Source organism: Astatotilapia calliptera, chromosome 6 (genome assembly GCF_900246225.1).
Source record: "Astatotilapia calliptera chromosome 6, fAstCal1.2, whole genome shotgun sequence".
NCBI classification, from domain to species: Eukaryota; Metazoa; Chordata; class Actinopteri; order Cichliformes; family Cichlidae; genus Astatotilapia; species Astatotilapia calliptera.
Window position 1 is genome coordinate 13,750,136 of NC_039307.1, and position 19,522 is coordinate 13,769,657.

The 19,522-nt window shown below is 36.8% G+C and overlaps 2 protein-coding genes across 2 annotated transcripts in view; both read left to right on the forward strand.

The window, feature by feature from the left end:
• The first annotated feature begins 1,451 nt into the window (after positions 1-1,451).
• psmd12 (proteasome 26S subunit, non-ATPase 12) lies at positions 1,452-8,321 on the forward strand. The gene is made up of 11 exons (XM_026170424.1): positions 1,452-1,708; positions 2,098-2,157; positions 2,591-2,719; positions 3,164-3,271; positions 3,640-3,744; positions 3,929-4,078; positions 4,241-4,375; positions 5,296-5,408; positions 6,781-6,955; positions 7,585-7,662; positions 7,800-8,321. The coding sequence occupies exons 1-11, from the start codon at positions 1,601-1,603 to the stop codon at positions 8,007-8,009; spliced, it is 1,371 nt and encodes a 456-aa protein (XP_026026209.1). The 5' UTR covers positions 1,452-1,600; the 3' UTR covers positions 8,010-8,321.
• A 2,299-nt stretch (positions 8,322-10,620) lies between these two features.
• Positions 10,621-19,522, forward strand: part of helz (helicase with zinc finger) — a 46,940-nt gene continuing 38,038 nt past the window's right edge. Inside the window, exons 1-8 of the mRNA XM_026170425.1 lie at positions 10,621-10,832; positions 15,139-15,384; positions 15,768-15,804; positions 16,308-16,432; positions 17,274-17,330; positions 17,755-17,803; positions 18,365-18,440; positions 19,323-19,521. Coding sequence (XP_026026210.1) covers positions 15,157-15,384; positions 15,768-15,804; positions 16,308-16,432; positions 17,274-17,330; positions 17,755-17,803; positions 18,365-18,440; positions 19,323-19,521 — 771 coding nt within the window. The 5' untranslated portion in view covers positions 10,621-10,832; positions 15,139-15,156. The remainder of the gene's footprint in view (positions 10,833-15,138; positions 15,385-15,767; positions 15,805-16,307; positions 16,433-17,273; positions 17,331-17,754; positions 17,804-18,364; positions 18,441-19,322; position 19,522) is intronic.

Below are 19,522 nucleotides of genomic sequence, written 5' to 3' on the forward strand. Positions count from 1 at the left end.
AAAAGGACACCTCCTGGTGGACTGCTGCAATTACACGATGTGTTCATTCAATCAAATCCTGTCCATTCACAAAGTTCTTCACTCACCTTGACCATTTGATTGATGATTGCCAAGCACGTGAGGCACGTTTATTCTGTGAATGGTAAAATAATGTGTCTGTTCCATTTCAGTCTTCACCACCGACATGATTTCCACTATTATTCTTTAAAGTATGGCTTCTTATTTCCTCTAAGCTATGTGGTCAGTGGTGATTCCACCAAAACGCTCAACCATTACTCTTAGCCTTGTCACCATTATAGTCCTCGTGTCTAAGAGCAAATTAAGTAAAATATATGAACAGCAATGTAAAACAGCATAGTCTTACTGCCACAGGAGTGTTTTTTTGTTTGTTTTTTTGTTTGATTGATTGTTTTGTTTTGTTTTGTTTTTACTGTGGAGGGAAAGCCATACCAGGCAGTTCATTACCACTATACTTTTTTCACTTGATGCCAGCGGCGGACAGATATGGCAGTCTCTTTCAGTCGGCCACATAACAAATATACTGAGCATGTCAAACATATATGAGCAGGCTTTTTGCAATATCTATGAAATAAAGACTGATTAGTTTTACTAGTATGTATGCCAATATGTGAGTATGTTCTTCAGTTAAAGCAACAGCAAGCAGCTCATCATAAGGAACTATTCAATCACATGAAGCCAAATATTTAAACGGTAACAATAAGGTTTTAATGGAGTGTCCGGAATAAGTAATTAGTGCAGCGACAGGTCGCCTACACCCAACTACACCATACAAACACTTATGTCCCAATTTAAGCACGTTTGGCTTCATCATTAATGTAATAAACTCGAACTCACTCAAGATGTTATTTTGCGGTTTGCTTTGAGTAATGAATTGAGCTATAAAATGGTGAATCAGCACATCCTGCTGGTGATGCATGGTTATATCGTCTTTTTTAATGTCAAAAGAACAGCTTAGACAGATTAAAATGACCGTCTGAGTAAACGTATTTGAATTTAAATTGTATTATTAATATTATTCCGAGAAGGTCGTTGGTCTAAATCTAATCTGGTACCTTTCTGTGTAGTGTTTACATGTTTTTTCTGGGTACTCTGTCCTCCTCCTTCAGGCATGGGTTTAAGCTAATTGTTGACTCTAATTTGACCATAGGTGTTAATGTCTGGCTCTATATATAATATTAACACTGGGGCAGACTGGTCACCTGTCCACGAGTCCCTAAAATCTATTATTAAGGAAACTTTTATTCATTTATTTATTGTATTCTGTCTCTGTAACTAACATAAATAGATTCGTATCCATTCTTCTGAACTTTAGTCAAAGACTAAAAGATTCCACTCAACGTCAGACTCTTTAAATTATTTAACTATAAACTTACTGACCAACGATCAGGGAAAATCAGGATTTTACCAGGTCTGCCTGACAAATACCGGGGTCCATAGTCGGTCCTTCAGGCGCCTCGGACAGAAGTTTAGTTCTCGACTTTGATTGGTCGCTTTCGCAGCATCGTTCGTTTAACAAGTAAAACAGTGGTCCGCAGGAAAAGAAAGCTCCGTGCGCTATCTTCATTTGTACACTGCAAAGATGTCTGAGGAGCGATCTGAAAGATCCGATGGGAGGATTGTCAAGATGGAGATCGACTACAGTTCAACTGTAGACCAGCGTCTCCCGGAATGTGAAAAAATGGCTAAAGTAAGCGGGTTGTAAAAGAGGCCAGCGCCGGCTGAGTCATGGTGCAGCGAGATCAGTGTTAGCATTCAGACTAGCATCTAGCGTTACTGGCTTTGTCTGGATAGCTCTTATGACCAAATATACAGTAAATATACTTTACTTTGTAATTTGAGGATTTTTTTACTTCCATAAACTTCCAGTGTACTCTGTTTACACACACACGCAGGTATTTATTTGTTATTATACTCGCTAGCATGCTAGTATTCTTAGCGTTAGCTAAACCTTTAGCTAGTTTGCCAACCTGGAAAAGTGACTTAAACATTTTGCTGGTACAAAAGCAGGACTTACCTGTTGTCAGCTTACAGCAATAAATATATCTGACACTGTATTTGTGCATTCTTCTGTCGCAGGAGGGCAAGTTGCAGGAAGCTATCGAGAGCTTGTTATCATTGGAGAAGCAAACCAGAACAGTAAGTCGATGTACACTGTTGCAATTTGTGTTCTTGACCATTTAGCTGCAGAAATACATCTAAGAACTCGGGTCCGATGTGACAGTAACATAAATAATATAAATTGAGATTAAAACACATTCTTAAGTTAAAGTTGTTTTTCCATTCTCAAACTATTTGTAGATGTCAGATTCAGACCCAGTCTTTAATAGGTGCAGCTGATCATAGGAGTGTAAACGAATGGACACGGTTAACCAGAGAACAGTGTCGCATAATTCTCTTTGCAAAGTCTTTTTTGTAAAACAGTAAAACTGAAAGATGTGTTGATGAAATAAGAAATTAATTTTTCATGATTGCAATGTATATTGGTTAACATGTATTTTTTTTATTGTTGTTGTTTTTGGTTTGTTTGCTTGTTTGTTTGTTTTTTAATCTGCCTTTAACCTTTGTGCAGGCATCAGACATGGTATCAACCTCCAGAATCCTTGTGGCTGTGGTTCAGATGTGTTATGAAGCCAAGGACTGGGATGCACTCAATGAAAACATCATGCTACTCACCAAACGGAGGAGTCAGCTCAAACAGGTTACATACCTCTTTTGTCTTGATTCCTGTTTTGTATCAATTCTGTCCTAAAACATTCTTCTGAATCTACAGTCTTAATACAGAAACATTTTATCATGCTTCTAAAGCCTTTTTTCAAATTGTATTACAATGTATAAATATATTGCTCAGTTACATGAGCAATCATAATTACTGGTCATGTAACTGTTTTTAATGAAAACATGCTGCAATGTTATCTATAGTGTAAGATCAGGATCTGTTTTGAAATGATTTCCTCTGAGGGGTAAAATGCTAAATACACTTTTTTGGAAAGTACCACTCCGACAAAATTTAGTCAAGACAAGTCCTTAAATTCAGAGCTCTTTTAATAAGCTTAACTTAATAACCCACAACCATTCTTTGAAAGTTAATACAACCTGAATCTGTTAGTTGTTTTTGTTTATTTGTTTGTTTTTCCTCTATTAGGCTGTTGCCAAAATGGTCCAAGAATGCTACAAGTATGTGGATGCTGTGACTGATCTCACCATCAAGCTGAGGCTAATCGACACACTTCGCACTGTGACAGCTGGAAAGGTCTGGAATATATGTGATTTAATGTTGATATCTGAAAATTTGTATAGATTTGGAAAGCTATCAAAGAAGTTACAGCTAAATAATGAGAGATTAGGCTAGCTTAAGCATTGCAGGTTGAATACGGTCACAGTTACCTAAAATCTGAAAGGTGAATTTTTTTTGTAATCAATGAAATTCTTGAAAAATTCAGTTCAGTGAAAAACGGAATGAAAAATTCTTTTTTTTTTTTTTCACATGCCTAAACTTCCAATCACAAATTAATGTGGTCTGGTTTACACACAACTATTTTGCAAATGTCTGTTGTCTGTTGAAGGCAGGTCATAGTAACTATTTGCTTAACTAACACTCTAAATTTGTCCACGTCACAGATCTATGTGGAGATCGAGCGTGCCAGGCTAACAAAGACCTTAGCTAATATCAAGGAGCAAAATGGAGAGGTCAAAGAGGCAGCTGCCATTCTTCAAGAATTACAGGTAAGGAACAGATGGTTTCAATTTTATACCTTCAAGATGACGAGGTCTGTGCAGCAGTTGTTGTTTCCTTATTGCTGTTGGGTGTATGGGGGAGATTTTATAATTTGTATGACTATAGTTTAAAAATACATAGATTAAGATTAAATAAATATTCCCATTCATTACTCACGCATGTTCTGATCAGGTGGAGACATATGGCTCAATGGAGAAAAAGGAGAAGGTGGAGTTTATATTGGAACAGATGAGGCTTTGCATTGCTGTCAAGGATTACATTCGTACCCAGATCATCAGCAAGAAGATAAACACCAAGTTTTTCCAAGAGGAGGGCACAGAGGTATGAAACAGACCAGGAACTGGGAATTAATTAATTAAAGATGGCAATGAAATATATTTTAATGTATTTTCATGGGTGGCATCTGTACCCTCTTGTATCAGTTTGGTAGGTTTTAGCTTCAAGGGCTGACCTAATCAAACTTTTTTCTCATGAACAACTCAGGAGCAGAAGTTGAAGTACTACAACCTGATGATTCAGGTGGACCAGCATGAGGGCTCCTACCTGTCCATCTGCAAACACTACAGGGCCATTTATGATACCCCTTGCATCTTGGAGGACAGCAGCAAGTGGCAACAGGTGTGTGTGTGTGTGTATGTGTGTGTATATATATATATATATATATATATATATATATATATATATATTTATTTTTTTTTTTTTTTACTGACAAGAGTATAAAGGTTGTTTTAACGGATGTTTAACTTTGTGATTAGCAAATTCAGCTTGCTGACTTGTTTACAAATAATGACAGGGGTTTCCTGTAGAAAATGATACTGGGTTTTTTTGTGGTTTTGTTGTTTTTTGTAATATTTGCAGGTCTTAAAGTGAGATAAATACAACCTCAGATGAGCAATAACAGATGACGTATTGCATCATGTAATTATTTAACAAAAGTTAGTGTGTGTGTGTCTGGGGAGGGGGCACAAAACCCAGTACACGCACCCCAGTACGCCCTAAGATTCAATGGGTAGTAGAACTACTTTTGACAGGAATAACTTGAAGTAATAGTTTCTGTATAACTCAGTCTCTCACAGTGTTGTGGAGGAATCTCAGCCCCCAAAACTGCTTCAGATCACTAAGCTTTGTGGGCATTTGTTTATACACAGCTCTCTTAAGGTCACCCTGCAGCATTTTAATCTGGACTGGACTTTGACTGGGCCATTGCAACACTTTGGCTGAAAAAAAAAAAGCGTCAATCTGTTATAGATTTGCTGGTGTCCTTGGAATCATTGTCCAGCAAACCATCCACCATTAAAGAGGTGATCGTGCTTGCTGATGATCAGTTAATCAAGTGTATTTGATTAACCTGACTAAATGTGTCCTAAAGTATTGGAGGGAGACGTTCTCTTAGTCCTGTTACTGAAATCTGTATTTATGTGTAACAGTTAATTAGGTCTTTTTTTGTTTTTCCTTTTTTTTTTTTTTTTTTTTTTCTTCCTGTATGTCTAGTTTGCTCGTTGCTTGTTGAGTGCTGCAGCTACTTTTTTGTCTTTCAGGCCCTGAAGAGTGTGGTGCTCTATGTGATTCTTTCACCCTATGAGAACGAGCAGTCAGACCTTGTGCACAGAATCAGTGGAGACAAGAAACTGGAAGAAATCCCGAAATACAAGTGAGAAATAATTTTTGCTTCTTTTGGTGCTGCTGTACTCTAAAAAAGTAAGCTACAAATGTGTTGTGGCTAGATAATAGAAAAATACAAAGAAAACACAATATATGTTACAGTATAATGTAGCTTGCTACCTTTTCTCAATTACTATATGAATCTTTGTGGACAGTCCCACACACAGTGGGTATTTGCTATTTTAGCGAAGTTGCTAAATGTTTTTATCTCAAGAAAATGCTAAAAACTATTTAAAAATGTTGCTGTTTGCTGATGATGGTAATATTTTCTGCTCTGGTGATGATTTGCTGGCTTCACCTTATTTAAGCTATTGTGCAGAGGTCTGGGGCAATAACTACAAAAGTACATCACATCCACTGTTATTGTTTATTTATTTATTTATTTTAAAGGCAGTAATGATCATTTACAATTCAGGTTACAAGGACTTTATAAATTGACTATTTTTAAAGATTAAATGATTAAAATTTGTAGATCTTGTGAAATTCTGGACAGCACTTTTTTTTTTTTTAAGAGCAAAACATAATCAGCTACCAGGAAATATTCAAAGCATTTTTTTCTGAGAGAATGAAGTTATAATTTAAGGGGTTTTTGCAACTTCAAAACGGAAGGTGTATACTACCAGGAAAAGTTCTAGTTTGAGTGTGTGGAGTCAGACAGTTAAAGGTTGAATCAGTGTCCAAACATGAAGCAGGTCAAAAAGAGAGGTATGGTATGGATATGGTCCTCAAGAGATGTAAAGAAGGGGACAATGTTGAATTTCAGTGAATGTCTCTGGTTGTTACTTTGTGCTTATTTGGATTTTGTAATTAACATTCCCTAAGTGGAGTTACTTGGCTTTCATGTGCAGATGTGAACTTATGGAGTTGTAAATATAAGATGATCAGATTATTATTTTGTGTATTTCATTTTGTTTATATTCTGTGTTATTGGAAGTGTTTATAATGTTGTTGTTGTTGTTGTTGTTGTTGTTGTTGTTGTTGTTGTTGTTGTTGTTGAGGTTTATAACAATAATTAAGTTGGTTAAATAGTATCTTATGAAGGAAGAATGTGATTAAATAAGTGTGCACTTCTTCCCACTTATTTCAGATAAGTAAACTGAGTCAAAAAAAGAGGAGCAGTATTGTACTGTGTTTTGCTTCATTTTTCTTCTTTTGCCGTTGTTTTCCTACATAATTACGTAATCAAACAATCCAAACAAATCAACAAAACAATTCAAGGCAGTACTTTTTCCTAAGCTACTTGGGAGAGCTAACCACAGCAATGTTCACATATGTTGATACTGGGTGTGTACTCTCCGTAGCAAGGTGTAGATACAAGTTTTATTGGGAGGGGTTGTTAATAAATATTCTTCTTGTCCCAGGGACCTTCTGAAACAGTTCACTACCATGGAGTTAATGCGCTGGGCCTCCTTGGTGGAGGATTATGGGAAAGAGCTGAGAGACGGATCACCCAACAGCCCTGCAACAGATGTCTTCTCTTATACAGAGGAAGGGGAGAAAAGGTGGAAGGACCTGAAGAATAGAGTGGTCGAGCATGTAAGTCCTATTGTCGAGAGCAGGGGCTTCTCACTTGGAGTTTGAACACACAACTGTGACACTTTGTTAGACTTGTTTTAGTTTTGACGGTTTTCTGAGTGCTTTCTTAGTTTTAAACTTGTCAGTGGGTGACATGTTTTCCCCTCGTTTTTTACTAAAGTAAAGTAGTTGGCAGGACCATTCAAAACCTTTTTTTCTTATAATGAGCAAGAGACTGAGTTCAATTTAAATAGATACAAGGACTAATCCCAGAAGGTTGATTCTCTTCATCTGGACGTAGCGTTTTCAGTGGGAGAAACATTTTGTCAGTCATCCAAGTGACTTCTTCAGTCTCAGCTGACTGCAGGTTTCCCCAGCCTTATAAACACTACATTTGCACAATGACTGAATTTAACCCACTGAATGAACAATGGGCTGTGAGGTCAGTTCCTTGATCATTAATATGTAATAGGACTAAATGGAACACAATTGGACATACAATAGAAATACGATGGAGGCAACTGAGATAAAGATGACTCTGAAGCTTTATGCAGATTGAGTGGATAAACTGTCTGGCTCTTATATTTAGGTACATTGTATGTGCACTGATAACCGTGATATGATTTTCACGTGTTTTCTGCTGTCCCCAGAACATCCGAATAATGGCCAAATATTACACGAGAATCACAATGAAAAGGATGGCTAACCTTCTTGACCTCTCTGTTGATGTAAGTAAAACAATATAGCTAAATAACTCATTTAAATGTAGTTTTTGAGTGTAACTCGGCAGTTCCGAGTTACACTCAAAAACTATAAATAAGAGGCACTAACCCAGGTCTCTCTCTCTCGTTAAATACTTTATCAGGAGTCGGAGGAGTTCCTCTCCAGCCTAGTTGTAAACAAGACCATCTACGCCAAGGTTGACCGGCTGGCTGGCATCATCAACTTTCAGCGGCCCAAAGACCCCAATGACCTGCTCAACGACTGGTCACACAAACTCAACTCACTTATGTCTCTGGTCAACAAGACCACACATCTCATTGCCAAGGAGGAAATGATTCATAATCTGCAGTGAAATGTTTATGTTTTGATTCATATTTTGTTTTTCCCTCTGTGGAAATGTTTTTGACTACACAGTATAATGGCAGCCTGTGAAAGCAATCTAATTCCAATGTGATAGAATTAGCAAAAAAAAGTCTTCAACACACATGAACATGCAAACACTTATCCTTTGCATCTCACTCTGGACTGGATATTCAAAGTGTTACACATTGCCATTTGATGTAATATATACAGTAGTTTAGCCTCTGTTTCTTTATAAAAACCTGGTTTTCAATGTACATCTAGCAATGTAAACAATAAACTTCTGACATTTGGTTAACAGTTATATATGTAGGTGTTATTGTAGCCTGACTTACATTGATTCTATTATGACAAACCATGAAAACATGAGTGCATAGTAGGTGATAAAAGGATTAATGTGAAAAACACCAAGGGCGTACAGCGCACAAAGTTCAATGAATAATATGTGCCGATGCTTTAATTACAATGGGTTATCCAGATTGCAGATCCCTCTCTTCACTTTGATTTTAATCTCCACGGGGCCCAAAATGAAATGTTTGACACATTCATACACCACATAAAAAGATTTTTTCCACCAGCAGATATATTGACAAAGAAATTGTTGGCATCCAGTTGTGCACCAGTAAACACCACAGTAGGCATTTTGAGTGGTAATAGCACAAAAGCACAGGTAGAACTAATGACATTAAATGTGGCTCGGGATAATAAAATGTCAGGGGTGCCATAACAATGAGCTAGCATGCATAATAGCAGAATACTGGAACTTCTTATTTGAATGGAAAACTGCTTTTAATCATAGCAATTACCTCTGTGCTTTACTTACTATGTGTATGTGCCCTCATTTCTTGGCTTATGAGTGCGGAAAATACAATTTTAACTAGCTCAATTATATTTTCCCTCTTTTTTTATGTCCACAATGTAATGTGGCAAGTCAACATAAAGATTCAAATGTTATTATTGTGGATATTTTCAATACATCACAGTTTAATCTTACACACACCACTTATTGTTGTGTGTGTGGTCATTTCGGGTTTTTTAAATATGTTCTATGAAGCAAATGGATTAATTTTGGTCACCTCGAGGACTTGATTGGATTTATTAGAAACACCTCATCTGTGTCACAAAATCGGCTCATATCATTGTACATCCCTGAGAGTTATAAAAGGCTTGACTGGATGGATGAGGAAAAATACCTTTAGGTTAAGGGAAGATAAGTGACGTTCCTAAAATGTCATAAACTCAAAATGCTTTTTAGTTTTATACTAAATTTTTTAGTTTAATAAACATAATTTGATGCAGATTTCTTTTTTAAACCGTAATGCTACATTTCAGATTTTATATTTTCAGACATCCATCCATCCATCCATCCATTCGCTTCCGCTTATCCTTTTCAGGGTCGCGGGGGGCGCTGGAGCCTATCCCAGCTATTTTCAGACATATAGGAGTCAATCCTACAGTTGTAGAACATTGTCTGTCCCACTCATGAATTTGAAAATATCTATAAGATATTAAAACATGCATTTGGGGGTTAATTATATCTGTCCTGGGACAAAATGTAAACCTAGTTGTTGATAAAGTGGTTCCAAAATTATTATTTAAAATATAAAATAACTCTTGAGAAACCCCTCCCCCAAAAGAAAATGGCATTTTTCTCTTATCACAACTTCTTAATATCCGAATTGCATGTCAAATACAACAATTAAAATGTTATAAACGCACTTTTTTGTTTTCATTTTGTTGGCATGTGTGTTACAATTGTTAAACAACTTTTTAAAACACCAACATACTTTAAAGAAGAGTGATTGTATCCCAGGTCATTTGTTCAACTATGCCCATTTAGCCTGGAAAAGGAAAAGATAAAGTAGTTAGAAGGCGACAAAAAAGAAGTAATAAAGTAATATGAACAAGTCCTGTGATAATATTATGGATAGTCCAAAGGTCAGTTCTCTTTGGCAAATTTTGTATTTTTCCAATCTTTTCTGACTAGACTGTGTCACTCTAACCAATGCAGCACTGTTACCTGTATTACAAAAAGAAGATAAATTAATTTTGGTGTTTCCTTCCTTTTTTAAATATATATATTCACAATCATTCATGACTGTTGCAGTCCATTATGTTACTCAATTCAATATATACTCAATATATATAGAGATATATCTCTATATATATGTGTGTGTGTGTGTGTGTGTAATAAACTTTCTAAATATATTAAAAGTATATAAAATATTCTCATTATTATTATTATTAAATGTGTGAACAGTGTATTTGAGATAAATACTGAAATTAAATGAAAACGTTGGGGAACGTAGATTTCAAAAGTTGCTTAAATGAATATAAATTAAGTCTTAAGAATGTATATTATATGCTATAAAATATGCTTTTTCATATTCCAGAGTATTGGTGTGAGCTGTACCAAGCATAGCACACAGCAACTTAAATGTCACATAAAAGTGTACTTTTGATACCTGAGGTGGACAAATCTATATTTTTGATGTTTTTTTTTAATGTGTTTTTCTTAGAAACATAACAGAGAATTATGAAATAAAAGACCAGTTTTAAAAAACGATTCCTAAATTGTGCTCTAACTGCAGAATGACCCGTAGACTAACTTTACTTGAATTTTAGTCCCACGTGTGTGCTTACAAGGAATAAAACGAACTACTATGACAAAAAGGATGCTTGTCATCACGGGCCATATAGACGCGCACGCAAACACACGTTTCGGTCCCCTCAACCTTCAGATTTGTACATCCCACTATGCTTTGCGATGACGGTCTGACAAGTGGATCCAAGATGGCGTAGAAAGTAAAGCTAGGTAAGTGTTGACTTCCCATTTTCAGCCCTTTCAGTTGTCTTTTTCATCTCAAAGGCACTGCCACGAAACCCCACCATAAATCATTAGGATAATGGCGAATGCTTTGAGTTTATGCACGAATAACAACACGATGTCATACCAGTTATATGCGTCCAAACACCGTGGCAAAATCACAGGCCCGAACCCGTTTTGTTTCGGCGAACCTAGCTAGCTAGCCCGCTAACATTAACAAACCAGACAGCCATTCTTGTTGTGAGCTTCCCAGTTTGGTTCCAAGAAAGGCCGTGTTTTGGCTAGCAGGCTAACTGCTAGCTACGCATACTCTATTTAGTGGCAACACTGTGTGCCCTGTGCAAAGGCGAGCGATAAGTTGACCAACACTTTGAGTGGGGACATTTTTTTTTGTTTTTTTGTTTTTTTGCAAGGCTTTGTGACGCTGCCGTCATCGCTCTTACTTGCAGCAGTCATGACAAGTTTGCTGGACAAACAATAGCTATAACTAACTACTGAAAGGCAGATCATGTCCACTCCAGTGTATTTGGTATTTAGTGTATGCACTCTTGCTGCCTCCTGCCAGTTAAGCTCAGGGAAATAAGTTTTTACAGCCGTATTTTGCACACGTTGCTGCTGACGATACTGTCAAGCCAAATAACGTTATCTGAGGACAACGGAGACAGTCGCGGTTGCTCTACAACTATTTTCCGTTATAAATATTAGCGTTTTCTTCCACTGTATATTGTAATCGTGGAGTCCCACGACTGAACACGAAAAATAAGACAGCTGCCCACCCGCTGCATCCCGCCAAACTATTTTTCGTTGCACCAGTGAAGTGCCAAGCACTAATATTAGGTAACGGCTATCCCCACAGTAACAAATAGGGCTGTGAATCGCTACATTGGTTTTAAACTAACCCTACTTGATCGTAGCAAGCACTGTGTTAATATCAGTCGTGCATCTCTTTTGTTTTTTTGTCTACAATTCTGTTGTTCATCTTCCCATAAGCCATCATTCTCTGGTCAAGCAACTTTTAACTCTCAACTACTTTTGGATGATTACATGTTTTTTCCTTAGTCTTAAGACTATTTTAATTATTATATTTGCAGAAAATTGTTTTACAAATACAAACAGCTACTTTAAATTCAAATCCTAGAAGTTATTTTAAGATTTTCTGACATCGTGGATGAACCATTTTTATGCAAAATGCTCCAGACAATGTGTGATGACGAGGTGTGGCAAAATTGGTTAGTTTCATGTCTGCATGATGACAAAAAACTAGTTATACTAATCAAAAATGCATCTGTATTTTTTTATTTTATTTTATTTTTAAAGGAAGCGTTCACACCACGAGTTCACTTTTTGAAGATCAGCAGACCTATAATGTGTCATATTCCTAAATGAAAAAGCAAAGAATTAGCTGCTTATGGTCCCCTCCCTGCTTGGTTAGCTTATTTTTTTCTGACTCATGGAATATCTGTCCAGGCCAATGGTGACGATTGTGGTATTTTTAGCGTTAAAATTAATATAAGTGCAATGACTGCATTATTTGCTTCACATGTGCTTTTTGCGACAGTGAAAAAAATCCTTCAAATACATTATTGTGTGTCATGTGTATTACCATGTACTGCACATAAGCTGAAAGACTTGTCTCTCTATGGTCCTAAGAGACATGTTGAGCCAGAGCAGCTATTACTAACGTAGCTGTATGTTAGTAGATGTTGAAGAAGTGTCTCAAACACTGTTACAGGGTTAACAGACTCCCCCACTGCACCCACCGCCTCTTGCATGATTGATTTTGAAAATATTTTTTTAACAATGTGTGAAATGTCAAATCCTTTTGTTTAATGTCTTCATCATGCGATGCAGGTATAAATTGCAATTTCACAGCTAGCATATAGTAATTTGGTACCTCCTCTCTCTCTTTCAAGGACACCCTGTTCCAAATATGCCTAAAATTACTGTGCTGTAGGTGACAGCTTCCCTGTTCCTCTGAGGTAGTCAGAATCAAAATCTAAATTCCATACTGTGGTGAGTGCTTGGATTGAAATTGAGCATCAGCTAACTGTTGAAACTCCGTTTGCTTTGCACATAGCTATAATAGGGGCTTTTAGTGTAGTATTTTTGTGACAAAAGCTCTTTATCTGCCTTCCTGAGATAAGTTGCAGTTCTGGTGTTGAAACCAGCGTGGTTGGAAACCGGGCCAGAAGTTGCTAGGCTGTTATCCAAGGCTAAGCATTTGAGGTTTTGGCGTTTGACAGGAGTTCACAGTGTACCCTCCCTATCCTGGAAAAAAAAAGCCACTTTCTTGTTTCTTACATGTTGTTGTATAAGATATTAATTAGAAGTTGCTAGAAAAGCTACTGGTAACAGCCCCCCCCCCCACTCCAAAAGACAAAAAAAAAACAACACCCAGAACACGAGTACATTCATGGCTCAGTACATTTTCATTACAGCAGATGAAACTAAACAAAAGATATACTTTGAAACTTTAACCTTTTGTTCAAGTTTTGCATACTGTGAAAAAAGGTTTAGTAAATGAAGCTAATATGATTGCAACATATTTTTATGTATGTTTGTAAAAATATCGTGTTAAAAATTAAACGCTAGTGGTGCCACTTGAGTTTGAATATTTGTACAAAGCACAGTTGGTCTTTTTGTCCACACTGAGGAAACAGTGATTACCACTAGATAAAAGCAATGTTGGTCTTTACATTCAGTGTGACCTTTAGGATTTGGAATTGATAATTGGTTTTGGATGGTTACCAAATTGTCTAGATCATATCAATCATGTGTCTCCGAACCTATGAATTTCCGTTATCTGTGCTATTATGTTTTCTCACAGTTAACACAGGGGCCTTTGTACTTCGGAATCACATATGAGGCTTTTTGAACTCCTTATTCTATACTATGTTTATATTTATTGATAATAAATCCACATTGATTTAGAAAATGTAGAAAACTTCCTATTCCTATTTTTTTTTTTCTCTCCAAAAGTTGATTAGGAATATACAAAGTGAAATGATCGTACCCCTAACCAGAACCTGTATTGGCAGTGATATTGTAATTTTATCAAGATCCATCCTTAGTGAACCCCACAATGTGAGCAGGGAAGTTGTAAATTCCAGCGGTAGAGTAAGTTAAATTTAAAAACTCAACGGATTGTATGAGTTGTCAGATAAAGTACACGTATAATGCCTTACCTGCTTTCAAGGTGCACTGCTGTGCTTTTCCCAGTGGCTCCCAGCCTGGAATTTTTGTTCCGGGAATCCAAGTGTGTAGACATAAGTGCAAACTTCTCACAGTACTGTTTTTTTGTCACGGGGCAATATCGAACTGAACGCTGTGTACTGATGGGTTGAGGGCAAGTACCATTACACTCCTAGTCCCAAAATACGCAAGTCTCATCAGGACAGATTGTGATGAGGTTTTATCTGAAACATTGTAAAAATAAAAGTACTGCTAGAAATTCAACATAAAGGTTATATTGACTTTTCCTCTGCATACTGTCCAGCATGTCCACTATCTTGTCTCAGCAATGCCCCTTTATTCTGGATGATCAGTTATGCCCATTATGAGTCAGTTGACACCAGACAGCTGACTCTACTACTGACTTCAGAGCTTGATCATAAAGAAGAATGTCTCTTATATTGCTTAAGACATCTCACATGACTACATCTTTCTCTGCTCTTTGCACATGTATTTCAATTTACACTGTGTAAGCACAGGCAGAGGTTGAGGTATGTTAGAAACACTCCAAGGAGTCTTATCCTCTGTTCTTGTTGATTTATGGCAAACATCAGTTACATGAGAACTTGACTCTTGCTTGTTGCCACTGTAAAATTACATTTTACTGTAGAAAACCTTTTTAAAAAACAAAACAAAAACAAACTTGTTCCAAATCAAAAGCCACAATATATAATTTATTATTAAAGTGAACATAATTTAATAATTTATGACTGTGACGTTATGTGGAGGGGAAAAAAAACATTTACTTTATTTAAAAATAATGTTCTGTGTCAACTACATGTACAAGTAAAAGCAAATAAAAATGACCTATCAAATCGGGAGTTCATTGGAAGCAACAGACTATATCTTACCCAAATAGCTGAATTCAGTTTTCAGTGGAAAGTTAGGCAGCTGATGTTGGCTGCGTTTTACATATTGTTTGACAATAATCAGGATGACAATTTCCGAGAGGTTGGAGAAAAAGAAAATTGTTATCTTTTGTCTAGCCCTGTTTTTTTTTTGTTTTGTTTTTTTCTTTTTTTTAAGTGTTCTTATTTTTGTGCCGTTTGTGTTTTATTTGTAGACGGTTTGTCCCTAAGTCATGGCGGACAGGAGAGCGGAGAAGTCATGTGAAGAAGCCAGTAGATCGTTAGCCAGGCGGGAGTACGAGGCGGCAGTCAGCCATAGCACGGATGCCCTGGTGGTCCTTGCACCCCAACCCCCATCCTCCAGCAACCCCATCCCGCTGAGCCCTCCATCTCTTGTCGTCGCCGCCGGACCCCTCCGCAGCCGTGCCCTGCTCTACCGAATTGCTGCCTTCTTGCAGCTGGTGAGGACACGGCTGATTTTTACAACTATTTAACATCCCCCAAAATCACAATGTAGAGACAGAACTCATTAACAATAATAATGTGAAATATAAAATTATCATCTAATACTCATCTTGAAATTATTACATTACATTGAAATAACTGACCATTGTCCTTTGAATCAACCTTTGTGAAATGAAGAGAAGATTAAAAATGAGGAAACAGAAGTTTCTTCCAGGGTACTGTTAGGTCATCTTTGCTGAAGACTAAAATTAGACCTGTTGCTTGAGGCTGAAGATTATGGAAACTACTTAAGTCTTATAAGTCTGATAATGTGAGGAAGTATCACCAAGTATTCTCATTTGTAAAGGTCATAAATTTTCTCCCCCATTTCTGCCAACAGAAAAATTATGATGAAGCAGATGAAGACTGCAAACATGGTGAGTGGCAACTCAAATTGTAAACAGTACTGATACTGTAAGTTCGTGTAGTGTAATAGGTAATTTTGTACCTGTGGTAGAAGTTTCACCATGTCCTGACATGTTAATTTTGCATCTACTGTAAGTGTTATAGCTGAAAAACAGAAGAAAATAAATGTTTAGGTCTGCACTCAGGTGATGCCTGGGGTCAAAGATAGTGTCCCAGTGTTGTCAAGTGAGTCGTTTACTGCAGTAAACCTGGGGCATTGCTGAAGCTTGCGGCATAGAAAAGTATATGGTACAATGTAGCCTCTTTCAGCCTGTATGAAAATACAAGCCCTGATAATCCTAAAATGTCATGTTTTCATTGAACTTTTCAGAAAATCAAATCAGTCCCTTTCACTCTTTTTCTAGAGAGCAGGCATGCAGACTTATCACATACAGAACATTGAAAAATATCTAACTGACTGAACTGAATTTATTCTTTCCATACCCACTCCTCTTTCCTCTTCATCTTGTGATAGTCCTGGCAGAAGAAATTGCCAGGGGAGATGGTTCACTACAGGTGAACTTGCGCTCCATGCTGTTGGATGGCAGCCTGCAGGAGGTGGCCAGCATCCTGTCTAAAGCCTTGTATGGAGAGCCAATGGTATGATTAATGTATCTATAAATCGCATTCAAAAGTACTGTCAGACTACACATTGGTAGCTAGAAGGGTATTTAAAGTGCAGTGTCTAACATTGCCAATGTTCTACAGTTTTAGAATAATAATAATAATAATAATAATAATAATAATAATAATAATAATAATACAGGCAATGTTTTTATTGTGGTTTTTGAAGCAGCTGTCAAAAGTTAGATGGTTTTGGTTTCCACTGGCCATTGTTAGATCATACATTGTTTAATTTTTTTTTCTCAACAAATTACATGTATGTTAGTACAGATTTTAAACTTGAATATTCATTTAGATATGATGTGGGATTTTAAATGTTACCGTATATTTTGGATTAGGAATGTAATAGGCACTTTCTATGTGTAATGAAATTGTGAGGGGTTCATGGTCTATATAGAGCAGTGTTAAGCAGAAAGGCAGTTAAACTGTAAAATTTTCTGAGACCTTAAACATTCAGGAAAATCTTCATATAGCGGTGGATAAAGTCACTACCAGGAAGTGCAAATAAGCGATGAATCAAACAAGAGTTTTATTTGGCAAATAATTCACTAAGAAAGTGAATTGCTAAGTACCCTAGCTGTAAGGAAGCCATAAATGCATGAGCCAAAGGCTTATTTGCGCTTTTCGATACTATAATTTGTGACTTGTTGCCAGCAAACTCCAGGTTACATCGCACATACATTTCACATTCCACTGATCTAATATGGAAACCTTTGTAGTGCATACTGTAATGATGATGAAGATCAATTTTGCATGTTATTGTTAAAAAATGACTACTAATAAAAAGGACTAAAGTAGTTGTTTTCTTTCTCAACAGAATGGTATTGTTGCAAAAGACCTGAGCAGATTAAAAATGCTCTTCTCTGAAATAGAGGTACGTGCCTATTGTTCGTCATGCTCCTTTGTTCCAGTCATGTGGTGTTTGGTTTTACAGGGAATTCTTCAATGCTTGTAGATGGAAATAATTAAGATTTGGTTATAGCCAAAGTATCTGTTGTTTATTTGTTCCCGTGCAATATGTTTAATGCCTAAGCTGATTGCATGGAGCTCGAGCTGTTTTTACACATGAACAGAGGATAACCTCAGGAAAGTCAGATCGGAACATTGTCCAAAGTTGCCCTTTCTCACATTTAATGATGGATCCAACAATCTGTGACATTTGCATGCAAATGTGCACCTCCATTGGGTAATGCCTGGAAAAGTTAAGGGCATGCATGTATCTCAAGTTACTAGTTGACATATTAGAAATAATCTACGCACCACCTCCAAGCTCCTCATTCTGCCCCCCTCTCTGTCAGGCTGTAAAAGGAGAGATGGCACCAGAATACACAGATGACCAGGATGAAGGTAAGCAAATGTGTACCATGACAAAAAAAAATCACATTAATGTTGTTTTGTTTTTTCCCCTCTGCTTATCTTGACTGGTGGTGCAATATGATTATAAGCTTCTGGCTGAAATGGACCTGTGTGGCACTGTAAATGCCTGAGTGTGTTTTTAAGGATGAAAATACTGTATGGAAAATATGAACGCACATCTTCATTTAGATTATGAAATTCCAGCTCCGATTATGCTTGAGTTTAAAGGCAGATCTTCTTCACAGTTTTAAGTATGTAGGCTGTGATTTGTAGCTGTCCGTCTCTCTCATACATACTGAAGGACAACAGACAAACTTAAAAATAAAAAGAACTGGCAGTGTTTAAAATTAAACATAAATGTCTCTTAATAGAAGACCAGCTTGTTTTTAAAAATTGAAAATTTTAAAAGCTAAACTGCAACAGCCAACAAGGCGACATCCAGCAGTAGCAACAATCCCAGCATCATTTCTCTAGAAATTGTATAATCTAGTTAGCATTAATGGTTACACTTTTCTCAGTCTTACATTGACCACCCTGCTCATATATTGACAGAGGTCCAAGATGGCTGGCGGTTCCGACCACCTCCAAGAGGAGTCACGAGCAGTGAGGAGTACACCCTTTGTAAAAGGTAATGCAAATTGTATGGTTATTTGTAAGAAGTGAGGAATATCTGTAAATTTGTATATCTTTTGATGTGTTACTGGGGTTATAAAAGCAAATGCATGTAACAAATTGTAAGGAAGAATTTATGATTGGTAGGGCATAAATGGGAAGAAAAAGTACTGACTATTAGTTACTAAATAGTGGAAATGAGGTGGGATTATATAAGATTATATATGCTTCTTCCTACTCCTTTTTGAGCGTCAGTTGTAAGTTATTTATAATTATTACTGTTTTGTTCTAATTTTATTTTGCTTTCTTTTTTCTCTTTAGTGTTATACTATTTTTAACATGTTCAAAATAAAGATACAGTACAAATACAAATGTATCTCACACTAAATGTTGCAAGGAAAAATATGCCATGACTTACGCTTATGTTTATGCAACTAACGGGCATTTGCTGTCATCACACTGAGACTTCAGAATTTGTGATTGTAGTTAGTTCTGTGAATTTTCATTTTTGAACTCTTTACACCAAAGGGGTCTCCTTTACAAACAATAATATATTTTAGATTTTTGTGGTTGATAATGGTTTGTATAAAATTAACCAAAATTGTACATTGAAGTACAGGAGGGGTGGGATGAGATGGGATGTGCCTTTTTGAGTCTGCACAACTTAAAAGGTAGAGGAGATGGGCACATGAAATTTTTAACTACATTGTGTCACAGTCAATGTACCAACTATTTTTAAATGTTATACTTTTAAACAACCAGCATCACAAAACACACCGAGAAAGCATAATATAAATTGGGAACAAGAACCGTTGAGTATTCTGAAACATTTTATGAAGTAAAACAGTTGCTTGAACTAACATGGACCCACCTGAGCATACTTTTTATTTCCCTTTAGGTACTTGGAGCAGGGCCTGTGTCGGTATGGGGCCCAGTGTACATCAGCTCATTCGCAGGAGGAGCTTATGGAGTGGCAGAAGCGCTATGCTTCACGCCTCATCCGCCTCAAACAACAGCAGGAGAGTAAACACTTCACCGAAAACTACATGGAGACCTTAATAGAGAAGTGGATGAACTCCCTTTCTCCAGAGAAAGTGG

What these genes read in the sequence shown, in the direction of transcription:
- psmd12 (XM_026170424.1), top strand. Translation starts at nt 1,601, where the DNA reads ATGTCTGAGGAGCGATCTGAAAGATCCGATGGGAGGATTGTCAAGATG. An exon ending in GAAGAAATCCCGAAATACAA is followed by an intron (nt 5,409 to 6,780) that starts GTGAGAAATAAT and finishes TTCTTGTCCCAG; the next exon opens with GGACCTTCTGAAACAGTTCA. An exon ending in TTCTTGACCTCTCTGTTGAT is followed by an intron (nt 7,663 to 7,799) that starts GTAAGTAAAACA and finishes ATACTTTATCAG; the next exon opens with GAGTCGGAGGAGTTCCTCTC.